A 16,114-nucleotide genomic window follows, 5' to 3' on the forward strand; every position below is an offset into this window, starting at 1 on the left:
ACATACTTCTTTCCTTTTGGTTGAAGCTGTGATTTTGCCGGTCAGAGTTTTACCAAAGATGTAAATTTGCTCTGCCACTGGTAGTGAATGTTGTATTCATCCCTTCACTCACACTGAATGGAAGTGAATGGGAGGTGAATATTCACCAATGTTAATTTTGCGTATGTCTGGCCATGCCCTAAAACTGCATTTCCACCTTAAAGGCATCACCAGTAAGGCTCTTCTCATGCACTGTTTGTACGTTTTCCTATGAAAAGTAATGCACCAAAATTCGTACGTCTCATGTATTCATGAGCCAGTAATTTGTGTATGACCCACGTATTTCAAAAGGCTGCAATCTCACGATCAGTGCACTGACAAGACTTTCCCCCGTAGACTGGTGTTTGTAACTAAGTGAACTTTAAATGAACTTTGACTCATATCAGGGCACTTAGTCACCATATTTGTTTTCCTAAACTTAATCATGTAGGATATCATACAAACTGTTACGTGAGGATATGTTGCCTCGCTATATTTGGGTATTTTTTGCACCATATCTACAATTTTTGTAGCTTCGTCTTGGATGCGTGCTGCTCACAGTCTAGGAGCTGGTTGCTACCTTTTTATATAGTCTCAAGCTCACCAAGCTCTGTGTAAATACTGTTTTAATGTTCAGTAACTTTATGAGGTAATAATACGTTATTTGTAGTGGAGTTCCTCTGCTGCAAAGTTTCCAATAAGGATTCATAGTGTAACAATAAAGTCCTCCAATATTTCTCCTTTAAAGGCCTATCTTTTAATTACTTTGATGTGTTGGTATCTAACTGCCACATGTTATTGTGCAGGTCTACAATTCAATCGGTGCTCTGGCCAAATCAGTCTACGAGAAGATGTTTATGTGGATGGTCCTCCGCATTAATCAGATGCTGGACACCAAGCAACCCAGGCAGTTCTTTATCGGAGTCTTGGACATCGCTGGGTTTGAAATATTTGATGTAAGTTTGCTAAAGCAGTGACGCTACTGTAAATTCTAATGGATATTATGGTCATGCTCTACAGTAAATGGTTTGTTTTGCAGTATAACAGTCTGGAACAGCTGTGCATCAATTTCACCAATGAGAAACTGCAACAGTTTTTCAACCATCACATGTTTGTGCTGGAGCAAGAGGAGTACAAGAAGGAAGGCATTGAGTGGGAGTTCATTGACTTTGGAATGGACTTAGCTGCTTGTATAGAGCTTATTGAAAAGGTTTGTTTATTCATGTGTCATATAACACAAAAGTATAGAAAAGATTTCCCAATATTATTTTGTGTAGAGTAATTTTATAATGTCCACGAACAGCCAATGGGCATCTTTTCCATCCTTGAAGAGGAGTGTATGTTCCCCAAGGCGTCAGACACCACCTTCAAAAACAAGCTCTATGACCAACATCTTGGGAAATCAAACAACTTTCAGAAGCCCAAGCCTGTCAAAGGCAAGGCTGAGGCTCACTTCTCCCTGGTGCACTATGCTGGCACTGTGGACTACAGCATCACAGGCTGGTTGGACAAGAACAAGGACCCACTGAATGACACTGTAGTTCAGCTCTACCAGAAAGCCAGCCTCAAACTACTGGCTTTCCTCTACTCTACCTACTCTTCATCTGATGGTAAGAACTGTTGTGATTCTGAACTTAATCTTTTTTATCATTTAAACATTTGCAGCCTTATAACAAAACATTTCTTCTTTTAGACAGCAGTGGTGGAGGAAGTGGTGGAGCTGGTGCTACTACAAAGAAGACTGCAAAGAAGAAGGGCTCATCCTTCCAGACTGTGTCAGCCCTCTTCAGGGTAACTGCATAGTAAAATAAGATTAGATGTTCATAGTTTTGGGAAAATAATTTTGATACAGACAATAAAATATTGCAACAATTGTTATAATGAAGTATTGATGCTGATAATCTTAAACAGGAGAACCTGGGGAAGCTAATGACAAATCTCAGGAGCACCCATCCTCACTTTGTTAGGTGTCTAATTCCAAATGAAACTAAAACTCCAGGTATTTTACTTCATGTTCCACTTTATCAGACCATTTCAATGGTATCTCATGCAGCCTAATTATAATGTGGCTCTGGCTGACTTTTAGGGATTATGGAACACCATCTGGTTATCCATCAGCTGCGATGTAACGGTGTGCTGGAAGGAATCAGGATCTGCCGGAAGGGCTACCCTAGCAGGATCCTGTATGGGGATTTCAAGCAAAGGTAAGAAGCAGTAGAGTTGGTTTGTGAGAAATTAAAAAAAAAACAAGTAACTTTTCTCTAATTTTTCTTGTAGGTACAAAGTACTGAATGCTAGTGTGATACCTGAGGGACAATTCATTGACAACAAGAAAGCTGCTGAGAAGCTCTTGGGGTCTATCGATGTGGATCATACGCAGTATAAGTTTGGGCATACCAAGGTAATTTATTTGAATTTGAGGGCCTCACCATGGTAGAACTGTGGCTCTTGTGGGATCATCTAACACCTGAAACTCCCCTAGTGAAATCAGACAAGCTGTGTCCATTGGTGTAGTGGGGGGTATACAGGGTACCCACTTCTTATTCTAGACGTTTGCAGTATACCAACCCATCAGCCAAAAAGCCATCACAATATTTCGGAAAGTATATCCACTTTTCCTCAGGAACGTACCCAGCTACTTTGTAGTACACCCACCTCATCAGCTGCCACTACACCCTCTAGAGACCCTCTAGCAATCAGGCAAACTTCCGAAAATTTGAAAATGTGCACCACTTTCCCACTTTTATGATTCATTTTGTTTAGATTAGGAAAAACTCACAAAAGCTACAGAGTTCTTTGGGGTTTGGAGACTGTTCTCCAAAAAAGACCACATAGATCATTTCTACAAGCAGAAATTACAACCCATGTTTATTGTTAGTGGCAACCCGATAGTGGCTGTAGTAATTATTACAGGAGCAAAGGAGAAAGTCAGGAGACGTAGTGTAAAGAGCGACAAAGTCTGCTTTAGGTGGGGGTAAAGGGAGGTGGATGGGTCAAACAAGAACAGGGCTTTCATCCAGGAGACCACTGTTCGTAAAACAAAATGGCAAATTTGAGTTATTTTAACAACGTAACGTGGTACGTTGTAGTATATCAATGTGATGCATGTTGAGTGGGATGTGTCACATTTTGTCAACTAAAACACAATTAGACTTATCTTAAGCCAAATCATGATCTTTTTTCTAAACCCAACCACACACTTTTGGTGCCACTGTGACCGTTTCACAACATTAACCATGTGTTTAAAACTGCTGCCATTAAGGGTCATATACAAGCTATTCTGTTGTCCACCAGTAGGGGAGCAAATTTTGGAGATGCTTCTATGGATCAAAGGAACAAACAATTTACTGTGAGTACTTGAAAAGGTTTCAGGAAAAGGCTTTGATAGCAGACTTTGCAGCCCCTTCAAGTGTCGCCATTCAGAACACGTATAAACTCTTTGCAGACAACATATCATAATATTTCAATCGTTTCGAGCATTGATGTTAAAACTCTGTGGTATATTAATGTGGTACTAAAGTGCATCTCAACATGTGTCAAAAATCATATTTCCTGTAGGTATTTTTTAAAGCAGGGCTCTTGGGTCTACTGGAAGAGATGAGGGATGAAAAACTGGCCTCTCTCATCACCATTACTCAAGCCTTGTGTCGAGGCTTTCTCAGAAGGAAGGAGTATCAGAAAATGACAGAGAGAAGGTAATTAGACTGGCTGTAGATTGTGGTCACAGACCTTCAGCCTCATGTACATCAAAGCCTATAGGTCTAAATAAGTTGCATGCTTGCTACTTAGTTGCTTACATATTCCAATGAGAATGTACATTAAAACAAGCTCCATCTTTTCAGAGAATCTATTTACATTGTCCAGTACAACATTCGCTCTTTCATGAATGTAAAACACTGGCCATGGATGAAGCTCTACTTCAAGATCAAGCCACTCTTGAGGAGTGCTGAGACTGAGAAAGAGATGGCCATCATGAAAGTAGAGTTTGCCAAGTGTAAGGAGGATTTAGCCAAAGCTGAGACTAAGAGGAAGGAACTGGAAGCCAAAATGGTTTCCCTGCTTCAGGAGAAGAATGACTTGTGTCTGCAGATTCACACTGTAAGTCAAGAAAAGACATATTTTGCAGCAGATATAGCTGTTTAAGTAAATCATAATAAAGTGAAACTGCATGCTACATGAATGTAACTAGTGTTATTTATTCAAAAGGAAAGTGAGAGTCTGGCAGATGCAGAGGAAAGATGTGAGGGGCTGATCAAGAACAAGATTTTGCTGGAGGCCAAAGCCAAAGAACTCAGTGAGAGACTGGAGGACGAGGAGGAGGTGAATGCCGAACTGACCGCCAAGAGGAGAAAGCTGGAGGACGAGTGCTCTGAGCTGAAGAAAGACATTGATGACTTGGAGCTTACCCTGGCTAAAGTGGAGAAGGAAAAACATGCCACTGAAAACAAGGTACATGTCTGCTTAGGGGTCATCTGAACACACCCGATTCACCAGAAGAAAACATTGGCATGCTATGTGTCTGCAAACCACAAATACCTTACATTTGTACGTTTCATTAGTATCATATCCTGAGGTTTTTAACATTTTTTTCCCCATTTTTTCCACGGGTTGTTTTTGGAGGGGAATTTTTCCTTATCTGCTGTGAGGGTCCAAGGACGGAGAGATGTCATAGGCTGTAAAGCCCTCTGAAACAAATTGTAATTTGTGATATTCAGCTTTATAAATAAAATTGAGTTGAATATCATCGTTTCTAAAGTAACATATGAGCTGGCTTTGTCATTGGGAGGTTTAGGGGTTGGTGGATGGTGTGGCACCTAGGTGAGATGCCTGCCAAGCTGCAGATCACTGTCCAAGACCAAACAACAAAAATGTTTTAGTGCCCTGATTGCTGTTTTTCCAAAAGCATTTAAGCCTCTGAACATGGATCTTTTTTGGCAACCCATCACTGTTTTTCCAACCTGGATAGTGTCATGAAAAGCGGTTGCTTTGTTACTGTGCCTTTGCTGTATTTTCTCCCAGGAAAGTGTCACAAAAAATGGTTGGGTTTTTTATAGTGAAATCATTGTTTCCTGCCAGGATAGTGCCACCAAAACCTGGTATTTTTCACCAAAACATGATTTACCATAACTATGTTGTTTTTGTGCCTAAACCTAACCACACATTAACTACAATGCTGCTGAAACGCAAAGTTTGAACATATCCTCTGCATAATAACGAACAAATGAAATGTGTTTTTGGTTTGCAGAAACGTACAATGCCAATTTTTTCTGGTGATTGGGTCAGGGAACACTAAACTCAGTGACTCGAACATTTACTATCACATACTTTTTTTACACATTCAGGTGAAGAATCTGACTGAAGAAATGTCATCTCTTGATGATACCATCGCCAGACTATCCAAGGAGAAGTTGGCCCTGCAAGAGGCCCATCAGCAGACACTGGATGACCTACAAGCAGAGGAAGATAAAGTCAACTGTCTGACCAAAGCTAAGGTCAAGCTGGAGCAACAAGTTGATGATGTAAGTTGATGCCTGTAAATATTACCACCTTGAAATCATAGCATGTATGACTTGCTAATATTACTGTCCATGTGATAGCTTGAGGGCTCTCTAGAACAAGAGAAGAAGATCAGAATGGAAATCGAGAGGGCCAAAAGGAAGCTTGAAGGTGATCTGAAACTAACTCAAGAATCCATAATGGATTTGGAAAATGACAAGCAACAGCTGGAGGACCGCCTTAAAAAGTATGTACTGTTGCAGCAGCGTTCAATCATAGTGATAAGTACTTCACACATGCTCTAATCATATGGTCATTTTGCATGACAGGAAAGACTTTGAATTCAGCCAGCTCTTGTCCAAAATTGAGGATGAGCAGAATGTGGCTGTGCAATCTCAGAAGAGGATGAAGGAGTTTCAGGTACTTGGAAAACTTAAGGGTTAAGATGAAACTTTGCTGAAAGCCAATGAATGATCATGGGTTTTTGTTGCTTTACTCAGGCCCGCATTGAAGAACTGGAAGAGGAGATTGAAGTGGAGCGTGTTGCCAGGGCCAAGGTGGAAAAGCAAAGGTCTGATCTCTCCAGGGAGCTGGAGGAGATCAGTGAGAGGCTGGAGGAGGCTGGAGGAGCCACCGCCGCTCAGATAGAGATGAACAAAAAGCGAGAGATCGAGTTTCAGAAATTGAGGCGAGACCTGGAAGAGTCGACCCTCCACCATGAGGCCACTGCTGCGGTTTTAAGAAAGAAACACGCTGACAGTGTGGCTGAGCTGGGAGAGCAGATTGACAACCTACAGAGAGTCAAACAGAAACTGGAGAAGGAGAAGAATGAGTACAAAATGGAGATTGATGACTTGTCCAGCAACATAGAGGTCATGGTCAAGGCAAAGGTTAGCTCGACCAATATGAAAAGGATATGCAGTCAATATAACATGGTTAATAAAGTTTTTGTTAATTAATGCGATGAATATTACAGATAAATTATGAGAAAATGTGTCACATGCTGGAAGACCAACTGAGTGAATACAAGACGAAATACGATGAGAACACTCGTCTGATCACTGAAGTAAATGCTCAAAGGGCAAGACTTCAGAATGAAAATGGTATGCAACTCACTCAAGACAGACTCCTGAGGTTCAGTTCTTTTCTCTATTTTCTTACCTTTTTTTCTCAAACCCCTTGAACAGGTGAGTTTTCTCGTCTTCTCGAGGAAAAAGAAGCGATACTCTCTCAGATGTCGAGGGGTAAGCTTGCCTTCACTCAGCAAGTTGAAGAACTGAAGAGGCACGTTGAGGAAGAATCAAAGGTTTGTTTCATTGCTGCACTTTGTACGACCAATCAAAGCCTGTGACATTATTTATCCTAAAGGGTCATTAGGCTAACCGATTAGCTTATCTAGGTAGCTAGAGCTAGGCAGATTGGTGCCATGTCATTGTTCTGACGGCCCATAATTTTGATGCCTCATTTCACTGAAAGCTTATTTGTACAACGGCTTGTTATCAGGAAAACAAATGCCCACTGCTCTTAATGGCAGTTTCTCCAAAAATATGCTCATGGATAATTGTGATGCAGAATGACATCATCAGACACCCCTGCTATTCCCCTGATATTCTTACCCATAACCTTAACCAGTCTCACTCCTCACGCCTAAACCTAACCAACCCAACCAACAAAGGCGAAGAATACAAGCCAGTCAGAGGTAGGGCAGGCCATGCCTTAATCACAAAAAGATTACTAGATTAGATTAGACAACTTTAATCCCAAAGGGCAATTCAGTTCAGCAGTCCGCCAAGACCATACACACTGTCATACGTACATATATACATACATGCGGGTGCATACATTCAGCAATGTCAGTGTAAGCGGAAGCATGACGGTGCCCCCTTGTGACTACCACAGACACTACAATGTGTGCATCCTACAATAAGAAGAATAGTAACTCTGATAACTCAGATAAAATCAATCAATCAATAAATAAATAAATAGGCACAATCAATGTTAAACATTAATCAGTTCCTCAGTTCATAAATTTCAATCCCACAGACTTGTGTCTAGGTTTAAAAGTGTTATTGCAGACGCCAGATGGGAGAAAAGATCTTGAGTAGTGGTTTGTTCTCCTCAAACAAAGGCCGTGGACTACTATTTCAGCGGATGTTTAAGTTAAGATAATGTAATTGTAGTCCTATAGAGTTGGCTTTTTTGTAATTTTATATTCTGTCTGAGGAAAATATTGATATTCCCAGTGGCCTCATCTTTTTCCTTTGACAGTACGTCTTTGCATTACCTGCATTACATGACTCTCTCCCTGGCTTGCTAAATTGTTAGCCTTGGTAGTTTCTAGACGCCGACAGTAAGCATCCATGTTGCCGTTGCCTAGCTCTATGACATAGGGCTATGTCATAACTACAAGCTCACAAGTTCCATTTGAATGCAGCAGCAATAGTAGGAGGCCCGATGATGTCTTTTTGTATAATAAATAGCCCTGTGCTTCTGTTTGGGAATGTGCCATCAAAGAAGGAACAATGGGAGACTGTTTTGGAGATAACAGGCTGTTGTACTAGGCTTTTGGGTCCAATGGGACATTTTTTGGAATATTAGGGCTTCAGAATTATGGGCTGTTGGAACAATGATCAGTCCCCAAGAGATTTTCCTGACTGACTTAATATGGCCTTTTTCACTGGGTTTCCTTCTACTTACAGAAAATAAGGCCCTTCTACTGTGGCCACCAAGGAGATTTAAAGAAATATTTAGACATGTTAATTCACCAGTAGACCAGTACTTTAGCTTGGGAGAAGAGCCTCCAGATAAATTCAGATTTTAACAAATGTTCCTTCACCTAAAAGCCAAATCTGCCTCTCTGTTAGGCTAAGAGTGCCCTCGCCCATGCTCTCCAATCTGCCCGCCATGACTGTGATCTGCTGAGGGAGCAGTTTGAGGAGGAGCAGGAGGCCAAGGCTGAGCTCCAGAGAGCAATGTCCAAGGCCAACAGTGAGGTGGCCCAATGGAGAACCAAATATGAGACTGATGCCATCCAGCGCAACGATGAACTGGAGGAGGCCAAGTTAGAGTTGTTCTCCAACATAAATATGATAAATACATATATAAACAGACAGAAATAGGATATTTGCAATGTAAGAAAATGGCAATGATTAATCATTCTTTTTGTTATGCTCAGGAAAAAGCTTGCCCAACGTTTGCAGGAGGCTGAAGAGGCCATTGAAGCTGTGAATGCCAAGTGCTCGTCTTTGGAGAAGACAAAGCAGAGGCTGCAAGGAGAGGTGGAGGACCTCATGGCTGATGTGGAAAGGGCAAATGCTCAAGCAGCTGGCCTGGATAAGAAGCAGAGAACGTTTGATAAGGTAACAGAGACATCCTGCCTCTTAATTGTGCTAAGCATTCACAATAAGCCACAGATGCTAACAGTCTGTTTTGCTCGATGCTATTGCTGATTGATATAGGCTAACATACCAGTGACTTTACCCATACCCAGATAATAAAAGCCTTTACATTTGCAGCTTTAAAGGGATACTTAACCCCCCAAATGACCATTTGTGTTTCAAATACTCACCTCGTGTTACATTGAATTTTCTTCTGGTGAATGAAAAATCCCAAAACAGAAAAAATTGTTGATGAACTGAAGTCATAAGCTTCTACGTTTAACAACAACAAAATTATGTCAGTTAGTTTTGCTTTTGTTAAATGTGGATACCTATGACTTCATTTCGAGAATTTTCTCAGTTTTAAGGAGTCTTCGTTCACTGCAGAGGCGTGCAAGAACAAAGGTTTCTTGACAAATTCAAAGTAACCTGGGGTGGGTAATTGATATACAAATGGTCATTTCAGGGATGAAGTATTCCTGAAATGTACACCTGTTGCGGCATAGGTCGTAAGAAATGTGTGTAGGTTGATCATTTCATGCAGATACAGAAGTTTATTTGGAGTATACTGTATCATAACTGTGATATGTGTGATCACTTGCAAAGATATAGCAATTAGCACAAAAAGTTAAACTCTTAAAAATCCTCTCAGAACCAGCATTTTGTGTCTTTGTTAGATTCTGTCTGAGTGGAAGCAGAAGTATGAGGAGAGTCAGGCTGAGCTGGATGCATCACAGAAAGAGTCTCGCTCCCTCAGCACTGAGCTCTTCAAAATGAAGAACTCTTACGAGGAAGCTTTGGAGCATCTCGAGGCCCTCAAACGAGAGAATAAAAATCTGCAACGTACGTATATTACTGTAAAAAATACTGCTTTCTTTAAAGAAAGTTTCATCTAGAACATGTCTGACAATCAGTCACTAAGGATAAGCACTACGGATGCCGAAGACAATGTCATATAAAGATTATGTTCATATGTGAATCTACACCATTTTCTCATTAGGCAAGAAGAAAAGACTAGATAGTCGTGCCTTTCTTAATAGTGGACATTAATAGAATAATTATTTTTTGTTTGTTTGTTTCTGTTTGGTCGTTAATTGAAGAGATTTGTTCCACTTTTAGAGGAAATCTCTGATTTGACTGAGCAACTTGGAGAGAATGGCAAAGCCATCCATGAGCTGGAGAAGAGCAAGAAACAAACTGAGACTGAGAAGACAGAGATCCAGACTGCTTTGGAAGAAGCTGAGGTATATTCATGTCATACAAAGAAATGTATACACACCTATATATAAGTCTCTTACACAATTAAATTATTCTTACTTTAATCTTCATTCAAGGCGTCACTGGAACATGAAGAATCCAAAATTCTGCGTATCCAGCTGGAGCTCACTCAGGTCAAGGGAGAGGTTGATCGCAGGCTGGCTGAGAGGGATGAGGAGATCGAGCAGATGAAACGCAACCACCAGCGCATTGTGGAAACGATGCAGTCTGCCTTAGATGCTGAGACACGCAGCAAGAATGATGCCATGAGAATCAGGAAGAAGATGGAGACTGACCTCAATGAGATGGAGATCCAGCTGAGCCACGCTAATCGACAGGCAGCTGAAGCCCAGAAGCAGCTGAGGAACATGCAAGCCCACCTCAAAGTGAAATAATGTTCATTGGCAGCTTCAACACATGGTTATTAGCTTATGAAAGCCAGTTTGAGTAAAACAACTTTTCACCATCATCGTTATCTCTGTGCAGGAACAAACCCTTCACCTGGACGAGGCGCTGCGGAGCCAGGAGGACCTGAAGGAGCAGGTGGCCATTGTGGAGCGCAGGAGCAGCCTGTTGCAGGCTGAGGTGGAGGAGCTCAGAGCTGCTCTGGAACAGTCAGAGAGGAGCCGCAAATTAGCTGAACAGGAGCTGGTTGATGCCTGTGAGAGAGTAGGGCTGCTGCACTCTCAGGTGAGCAGTATTGTTATGATGTATCAATAAGAAGAATCTAATGGGATAGCAGTTGGTGGAGACCAAAACAGAGCAGAAAAAGAAATAAAAACTAGAGTGTTAAATAGTGAATTGACAGACACACCAAACTCCAAATGAATGCTAATGTTGCATAACTCTGTGAAGTATAACATACTGTAAGTCACCTTTACAGTTTTTTAATATGTCCTTTGTCCACAGAACACCAGTCTCCTTAACTCCAAGAAGAAGCTGGATGCAGATGTTAGCCAGCTGCAGAGCGAGGTGGAGGATGCAGTCCAAGAGGCTCGCAATGCAGAGGAGAAAGCCAAGAAGGCAATCACTGATGTAAATATTATGCCCTTCACCTCTTATTGTATCTAGAACTTACAGCTTCATATAGTGTGATTGTAACTGTAAGAATTAGTGATGGTTATTAAGCAGCTTGGCTGCCTCTGTGGATACTGTTATCAGGTCCAGCTCAGTAACGAATAATTCTTTGGGGATCAAGGCTGAAGGGCTGAAACCACATTGTTTTTGTGCAGAGTTAATGTAGGCAGTCGCCTTCTTCTTCTTCATAATGTTTTCGCAAATTCTTGTGAGATGGCACATCATACATCAAATTTTTGCCAATGATTGAAAGTTGTGTGCAAATACTGCCCAAGAAATATGAGGCTAATTGGTCGGGTGGAGGCTCTGAAATTAAATGTCAAAATTTTGAACTTTAAAAAGTTATAACTGCTACGCCGTAAGTCAAATTTACACTAAACTTGGTACAGGCATCTGTCTATTTATACTCTTACAAACCTAAACCATAGGTTTGTTTTGTACCAGATTTTCTGTGGATCATAATTGGATCAAGCTTATCAAACGTTGCGTAGATCTTCTATTAATTTAGTCTTCACTTTGAATTCTGGTATCGCAAAATGGAGACTAAATTAAAATAAGAAACAATTCAGCCCACTTGTGTGCGGTGTATCTACTTATTTGCTATCAATCTGATGTTTCCTTCCATCACCTGTACCAAGTTATGAGGACTGGCAGCGCTTTTTACTGTGGACTATGGGACTGTGCTTTTTAATGGTTGCGTAGATCTTGTTGATATCTCATTGCATTTTGAAGATATTGACCAATGAACTTTAAAGGGACAAAGCTCAGCACATAAATAGACCTAACTCCACAACTGTTTGGCCAGTCATCATGAAACTAGCAGGATATGTCCACACAAGTCCCTGAAACACCCCTCGAAAGTTTCCTTGAAATTGACAACTAGTAAATGCTACAAATGAAAAAAATGGGTGTGGCATAACACAGATCAGATTTTTGTTGTCCAATTATTACAAAACTTGCAGGATATGTTTCATAACAATCTTGAACTATGTTTGTAAAATTATTTTGAAATCACTCAATAGGGTATGCCACCAGTTCCAAACAAATGTATTGGCCTGGCACCAAATTTGGCCATCAAATAATGACACCCAAAATCCCCAAATCACCAAACTGTGGATATACATATATATATGTTTTTTATTTAACTGTTGAAATATGTCTACAGAATGTTTTCAAGTTGACCACTAGGGCTTGACAGCATTCGTGGTCTGGCACAGATTTTGTTGTAAATGAGCATTGTTAGATTGTCATAAAATCTTTTAGTTATTTTTAATGCAGGAGGAACCCTGGAATTGCTGCTTGTGGCTATATTTTGGTAGCCTATTTGTAATGATGAATTATAAATCACACACCAGTTGAACTTGCTTTGGTCTTGTAGGCAGCCATGATGGCAGAGGAGCTGAAGAAAGAGCAGGATACCAGCAGCCACCTGGAGAGGATGAAGAAGAACCTGGAGGTGTCTGTGAAGGATCTGCAGCACCGTCTGGATGAGGCTGAGAACCTGGCTCTGAAGGGGGGCAAGAAACAGCTCCAGAAACTAGAAACCCGGGTATCACACTTATACATAGGAGAGCAATGTAACATTACTGGGAGCAAAACTTGGGTTTATGGGATTTGGACGTTCTCTTCTAGGTACGTGAACTGGAGGGTGAAGTGGAGATGGAACAGAAAAGAGCTGCTGATACCGTGAAGGGAATCCGTAAATACGAGAGACGAGTGAAGGAGCTCACTTACCAGACTGAAGAGGACAAGAAGACAATTTTGAGACTGCAGGACCTGGTAGACAAGCTGCAACTCAAAGTCAAGGCATACAAGCGGCAGAATGAAGAAGCTGTAAGATCTTTACTGACTGACAGAAAAACAAACATTGTTTTTTATTATGATTATAGCTTACCGTGTGTTTTTTTTTGCAACAGGAAGAGCAGGCCAATACTCATCTTGCTAAGCTGAGGAAAGTGCAGCATGAGCTGGAAGAGGCACAGGAGCGGGCAGACATTGCTGAGTCCCAGGTCAACAAGATGAGAACCAAGAGCAGAGAGTTTGGAAAGGTAACACTTGGCACATTTATGGTTAAGTTTGATTTTGCTCCCTAATTTTTCAGTTGGAATCAAGATTTCATTTTCTGTGATAGAGTGCTCAGTGTACTAATGTTTACCTGTTGATTTCGATCAGTTGCATGCCTCTCAAAATTTCGAGCATCATGGTCTGGAGTTTTTCCCTTTTACAAAAAGGACAAAAGAATCTGCAGGAATGTCTGTCACTTATACGTCAATGGTTGCAGACATGGTTTATAGGCATACAGACACCCTTAAGGATTCATGAAGGAATGATTTTTGTATTTCTCAACCTGGACCATATTTTCCAATGTTTTTCTGTCTTAGTGACTAATGGGAATGCCAATTTTTGAAAGTGGTCCACTGTTAAGTAACGTGCTGTGATGTAACCATTTGGGGCATATTCCTGTTGTCAGTTTATGTCGACTAACGTTTTTTGGGGTTTTTTTTGCCACTGACAGGCTCAGATTGTTATTCAACATGTCTGACAACATTATGCAGAGGATCCCTACACAGATAGACCTTTTTAATAAGTAATAAATATATATATATATAATATATAATAATATAATAATAAAATGCTTTTTGTTTAATCAGTAACAGCCCAAAAATCGCCATCACCAAACCCACCAAACTCCATTTAAATAAACATTAATTTTATCATTGCAAAACACACTTTATCCAAAGGTGACAGAAAAGTAAAACTTTATAAAAGCCATCATGGTTTGTCTTTCTACTGTTCCAGCCATCACCACCTCTGGTTTGATTGACATAAGCCCGTAATTCACCCAGTTAGATGTGAAAATATGCTGGCTCTATATACACTAAAATGACTGTTTATTTAAATGGAGTCTGGTGGGTTTGGCAAGAGCGATTTTGAGACTGTTTCTGGTTTAAAAAGGTCAATGTCTGAAGGGATCCTTTATGTCATGTTGTCAGACACTTATAATAATAATCTGAGCCTGTCAGTGGCAAAAAGAAGTAACCTTTAGTGGACATAAATTGACAGTGCATATGCCATGATTGGTGACATTGCAGCATGTTTCATGTTGCCTCTGCTCAATACTGGACCATTTCAAAAAGTGTTGTTCCCATTAGTCACTGTGACATAAAATCATGGGAAAATAGGGTCCAAGTTGAAAAAAACTGAACTTACTCTTTAAGACACTGACATAAGTGGATCTGATCTGAAATGTAGTGTCAAGGGAAATACCTATTTCAGAAAGCTTACTGTATGTAGATGACCATTACTTTTCCTGTCTTGTACCTCTCACCTTTCCTTCTCTGTCTTGTCCTGTCTCAGGGTGCTGAATCTGAGTAAACCTTGCAGTGACGACACATAAGATAGCCTCCATGCAAGTTCTTAGTACAAATAGACTCATCAGTGTTGTTTTGCTGTGAGACTGTAGCAGAATAAAGTGGTGTGAAGCATGGGTTTTGTCTGTTTTTATTTGTCTTTCATCAGATATACTGTACAGCCAAACCTATCCATGTGTCTGAATATCAACACAAATGAACAGATACCGAGTATTTATCATAGTTCTTGATGTATTAGCAGATTAGTAGTGTTGTAGTGATAATGTGGCAGTCAGAGAAGTCACTGTAACAGATAATCAGTTCGATAGAAGCAGCATGAGTTTATATAAGTTCCTCTCAGTGTAATTTGAGCATGTGTTTACAGAGATCAGGGCAGATCCCAGCAGAACGCCTGCTGACATTTACATTCTGAGTTAAAATAGCCGTCCTCTTCACTGCCACTCATCTACATACAATAATGCCAGCATGAGAGCACTGGATTAACTATGATTAGACCAATATCATCAAAGGAACATATGGAGCAATCAGAACGGCTCCAGAGAATTCATTTAAGATGAAGCGTGTATTTAACTGTGTCATGTTTGTTTAGCACACCAGACAGAGGGATACGCTTTTGTTACTCTGTCAGTGTCTCAAAGTCCTCATCATTACAGGAATTTCATTTGTCTGGGACCCAGATTAGAAGTTCAAGTCTGACATGAAAGTATAATACTCATCAGCATGTCTTTCATACTTAGAGTTACCCACGGGTTTAATTAGTTTTCTGTCAAGATCACCAGCGTTCTGCCTGAATCAAAGGAAAACTCTTCAGATGGACTGCATTTGTCAGGCCAGTGCCAGACCTAGCACATTCAGCGCCATAGGTAAGCTTCCTCTGGTGCACAAATAAACAACTTACCTAACAAATAATTGATAATGAATGTGCGATTTGCGCAAATTTGCCACTTTATCTTCATGTTTTTGTACTTGTATAGCTCTTGCCTTTTTGTTTTGTCTTACTCCCATGGTCTCTACATACAGTCCATTCGACAGTTTCTCTTGTGTTAGAGTTTTGGTGCCCCCCCTCTGGGTGGGCAACCGTCAGTTGTCTTTCACGTCTACATATCCAATCCAATCCTTGAGGACATGATACACCGCCACAAACATCGCTGTTTGATATATTTCAGGCTGATGGAGAACCGTTTTCAGGTAAACTTATTAAATTAAGACTGTTTAAGCTGTGCTTTTAGCTAATAGTAATGTTAACAACAATTAACCGTTAGCTAGTTAACAACTGTTAGTTAACTTAATATATAATCGTCACCGGCACACAATGCATCTTGGGATACGCTTGGCTATGAAGGATTAATACATTGCATCTTCCAAAGTCTGGGAAAGAAGGCTGCATTTCTCGGCCGCATTTGAAGGAGCCTTCAAAATGGGACAGCCTTGGTCGTGCCGATGTGATGCAATCGGTCTTCAAATGCAGCCTTCGAAGGCTGCAGCCCCTGAGTTGGGACAGGTAATATGTTGAAGCTA

The 16,114-nt window shown here is 40.6% G+C and overlaps 1 protein-coding gene across 3 annotated transcripts in view; it reads left to right on the forward strand.

Moving 5' to 3' along the window:
* Positions 1-14,712, forward strand: part of LOC126400075 (myosin heavy chain, fast skeletal muscle-like) — a 30,174-nt gene extending 15,462 nt beyond the window's left edge. For 2 of the 3 annotated variants that reach the window (XM_050060503.1, XM_050060502.1), the window contains exons 14-40: positions 825-974; positions 1,058-1,228; positions 1,322-1,628; positions 1,712-1,809; positions 1,930-2,017; positions 2,105-2,222; positions 2,296-2,419; positions 3,577-3,713; positions 3,861-4,116; positions 4,225-4,467; positions 5,361-5,537; positions 5,616-5,761; positions 5,844-5,934; positions 6,015-6,404; positions 6,491-6,617; positions 6,702-6,820; positions 8,379-8,575; positions 8,690-8,873; positions 9,569-9,734; positions 10,011-10,135; positions 10,226-10,534; positions 10,635-10,838; positions 11,058-11,183; positions 12,604-12,774; positions 12,858-13,058; positions 13,142-13,273; positions 14,583-14,712. In XM_050060503.1, coding sequence (XP_049916460.1) covers positions 825-974; positions 1,058-1,228; positions 1,322-1,628; positions 1,712-1,809; positions 1,930-2,017; positions 2,105-2,222; positions 2,296-2,419; positions 3,577-3,713; positions 3,861-4,116; positions 4,225-4,467; positions 5,361-5,537; positions 5,616-5,761; positions 5,844-5,934; positions 6,015-6,404; positions 6,491-6,617; positions 6,702-6,820; positions 8,379-8,575; positions 8,690-8,873; positions 9,569-9,734; positions 10,011-10,135; positions 10,226-10,534; positions 10,635-10,838; positions 11,058-11,183; positions 12,604-12,774; positions 12,858-13,058; positions 13,142-13,273; positions 14,583-14,600 — 4,575 coding nt within the window. In that variant the 3' untranslated portion in view covers positions 14,601-14,712. Of the gene's footprint in view, positions 1-824; positions 975-1,057; positions 1,229-1,321; positions 1,629-1,711; positions 1,810-1,929; positions 2,018-2,104; positions 2,223-2,295; positions 2,420-3,576; positions 3,714-3,860; positions 4,117-4,224; positions 4,468-5,360; positions 5,538-5,615; positions 5,762-5,843; positions 5,935-6,014; positions 6,405-6,490; positions 6,618-6,701; positions 6,821-8,378; positions 8,576-8,689; positions 8,874-9,568; positions 9,735-10,010; positions 10,136-10,225; positions 10,535-10,634; positions 10,839-11,057; positions 11,184-12,603; positions 13,059-13,141; positions 13,274-14,582 lie in introns of those variants that run through there. The other variant, XM_050060504.1, reaches the window with a different exon arrangement.
* The last annotated feature ends 1,402 nt before the right edge of the window (positions 14,713-16,114 follow it).

The sequence above is a fragment of the Epinephelus moara genome, chromosome 13 (assembly GCF_006386435.1).
Source record: "Epinephelus moara isolate mb chromosome 13, YSFRI_EMoa_1.0, whole genome shotgun sequence".
In the NCBI taxonomy this organism is placed as follows: domain Eukaryota; kingdom Metazoa; phylum Chordata; class Actinopteri; order Perciformes; family Serranidae; genus Epinephelus; species Epinephelus moara.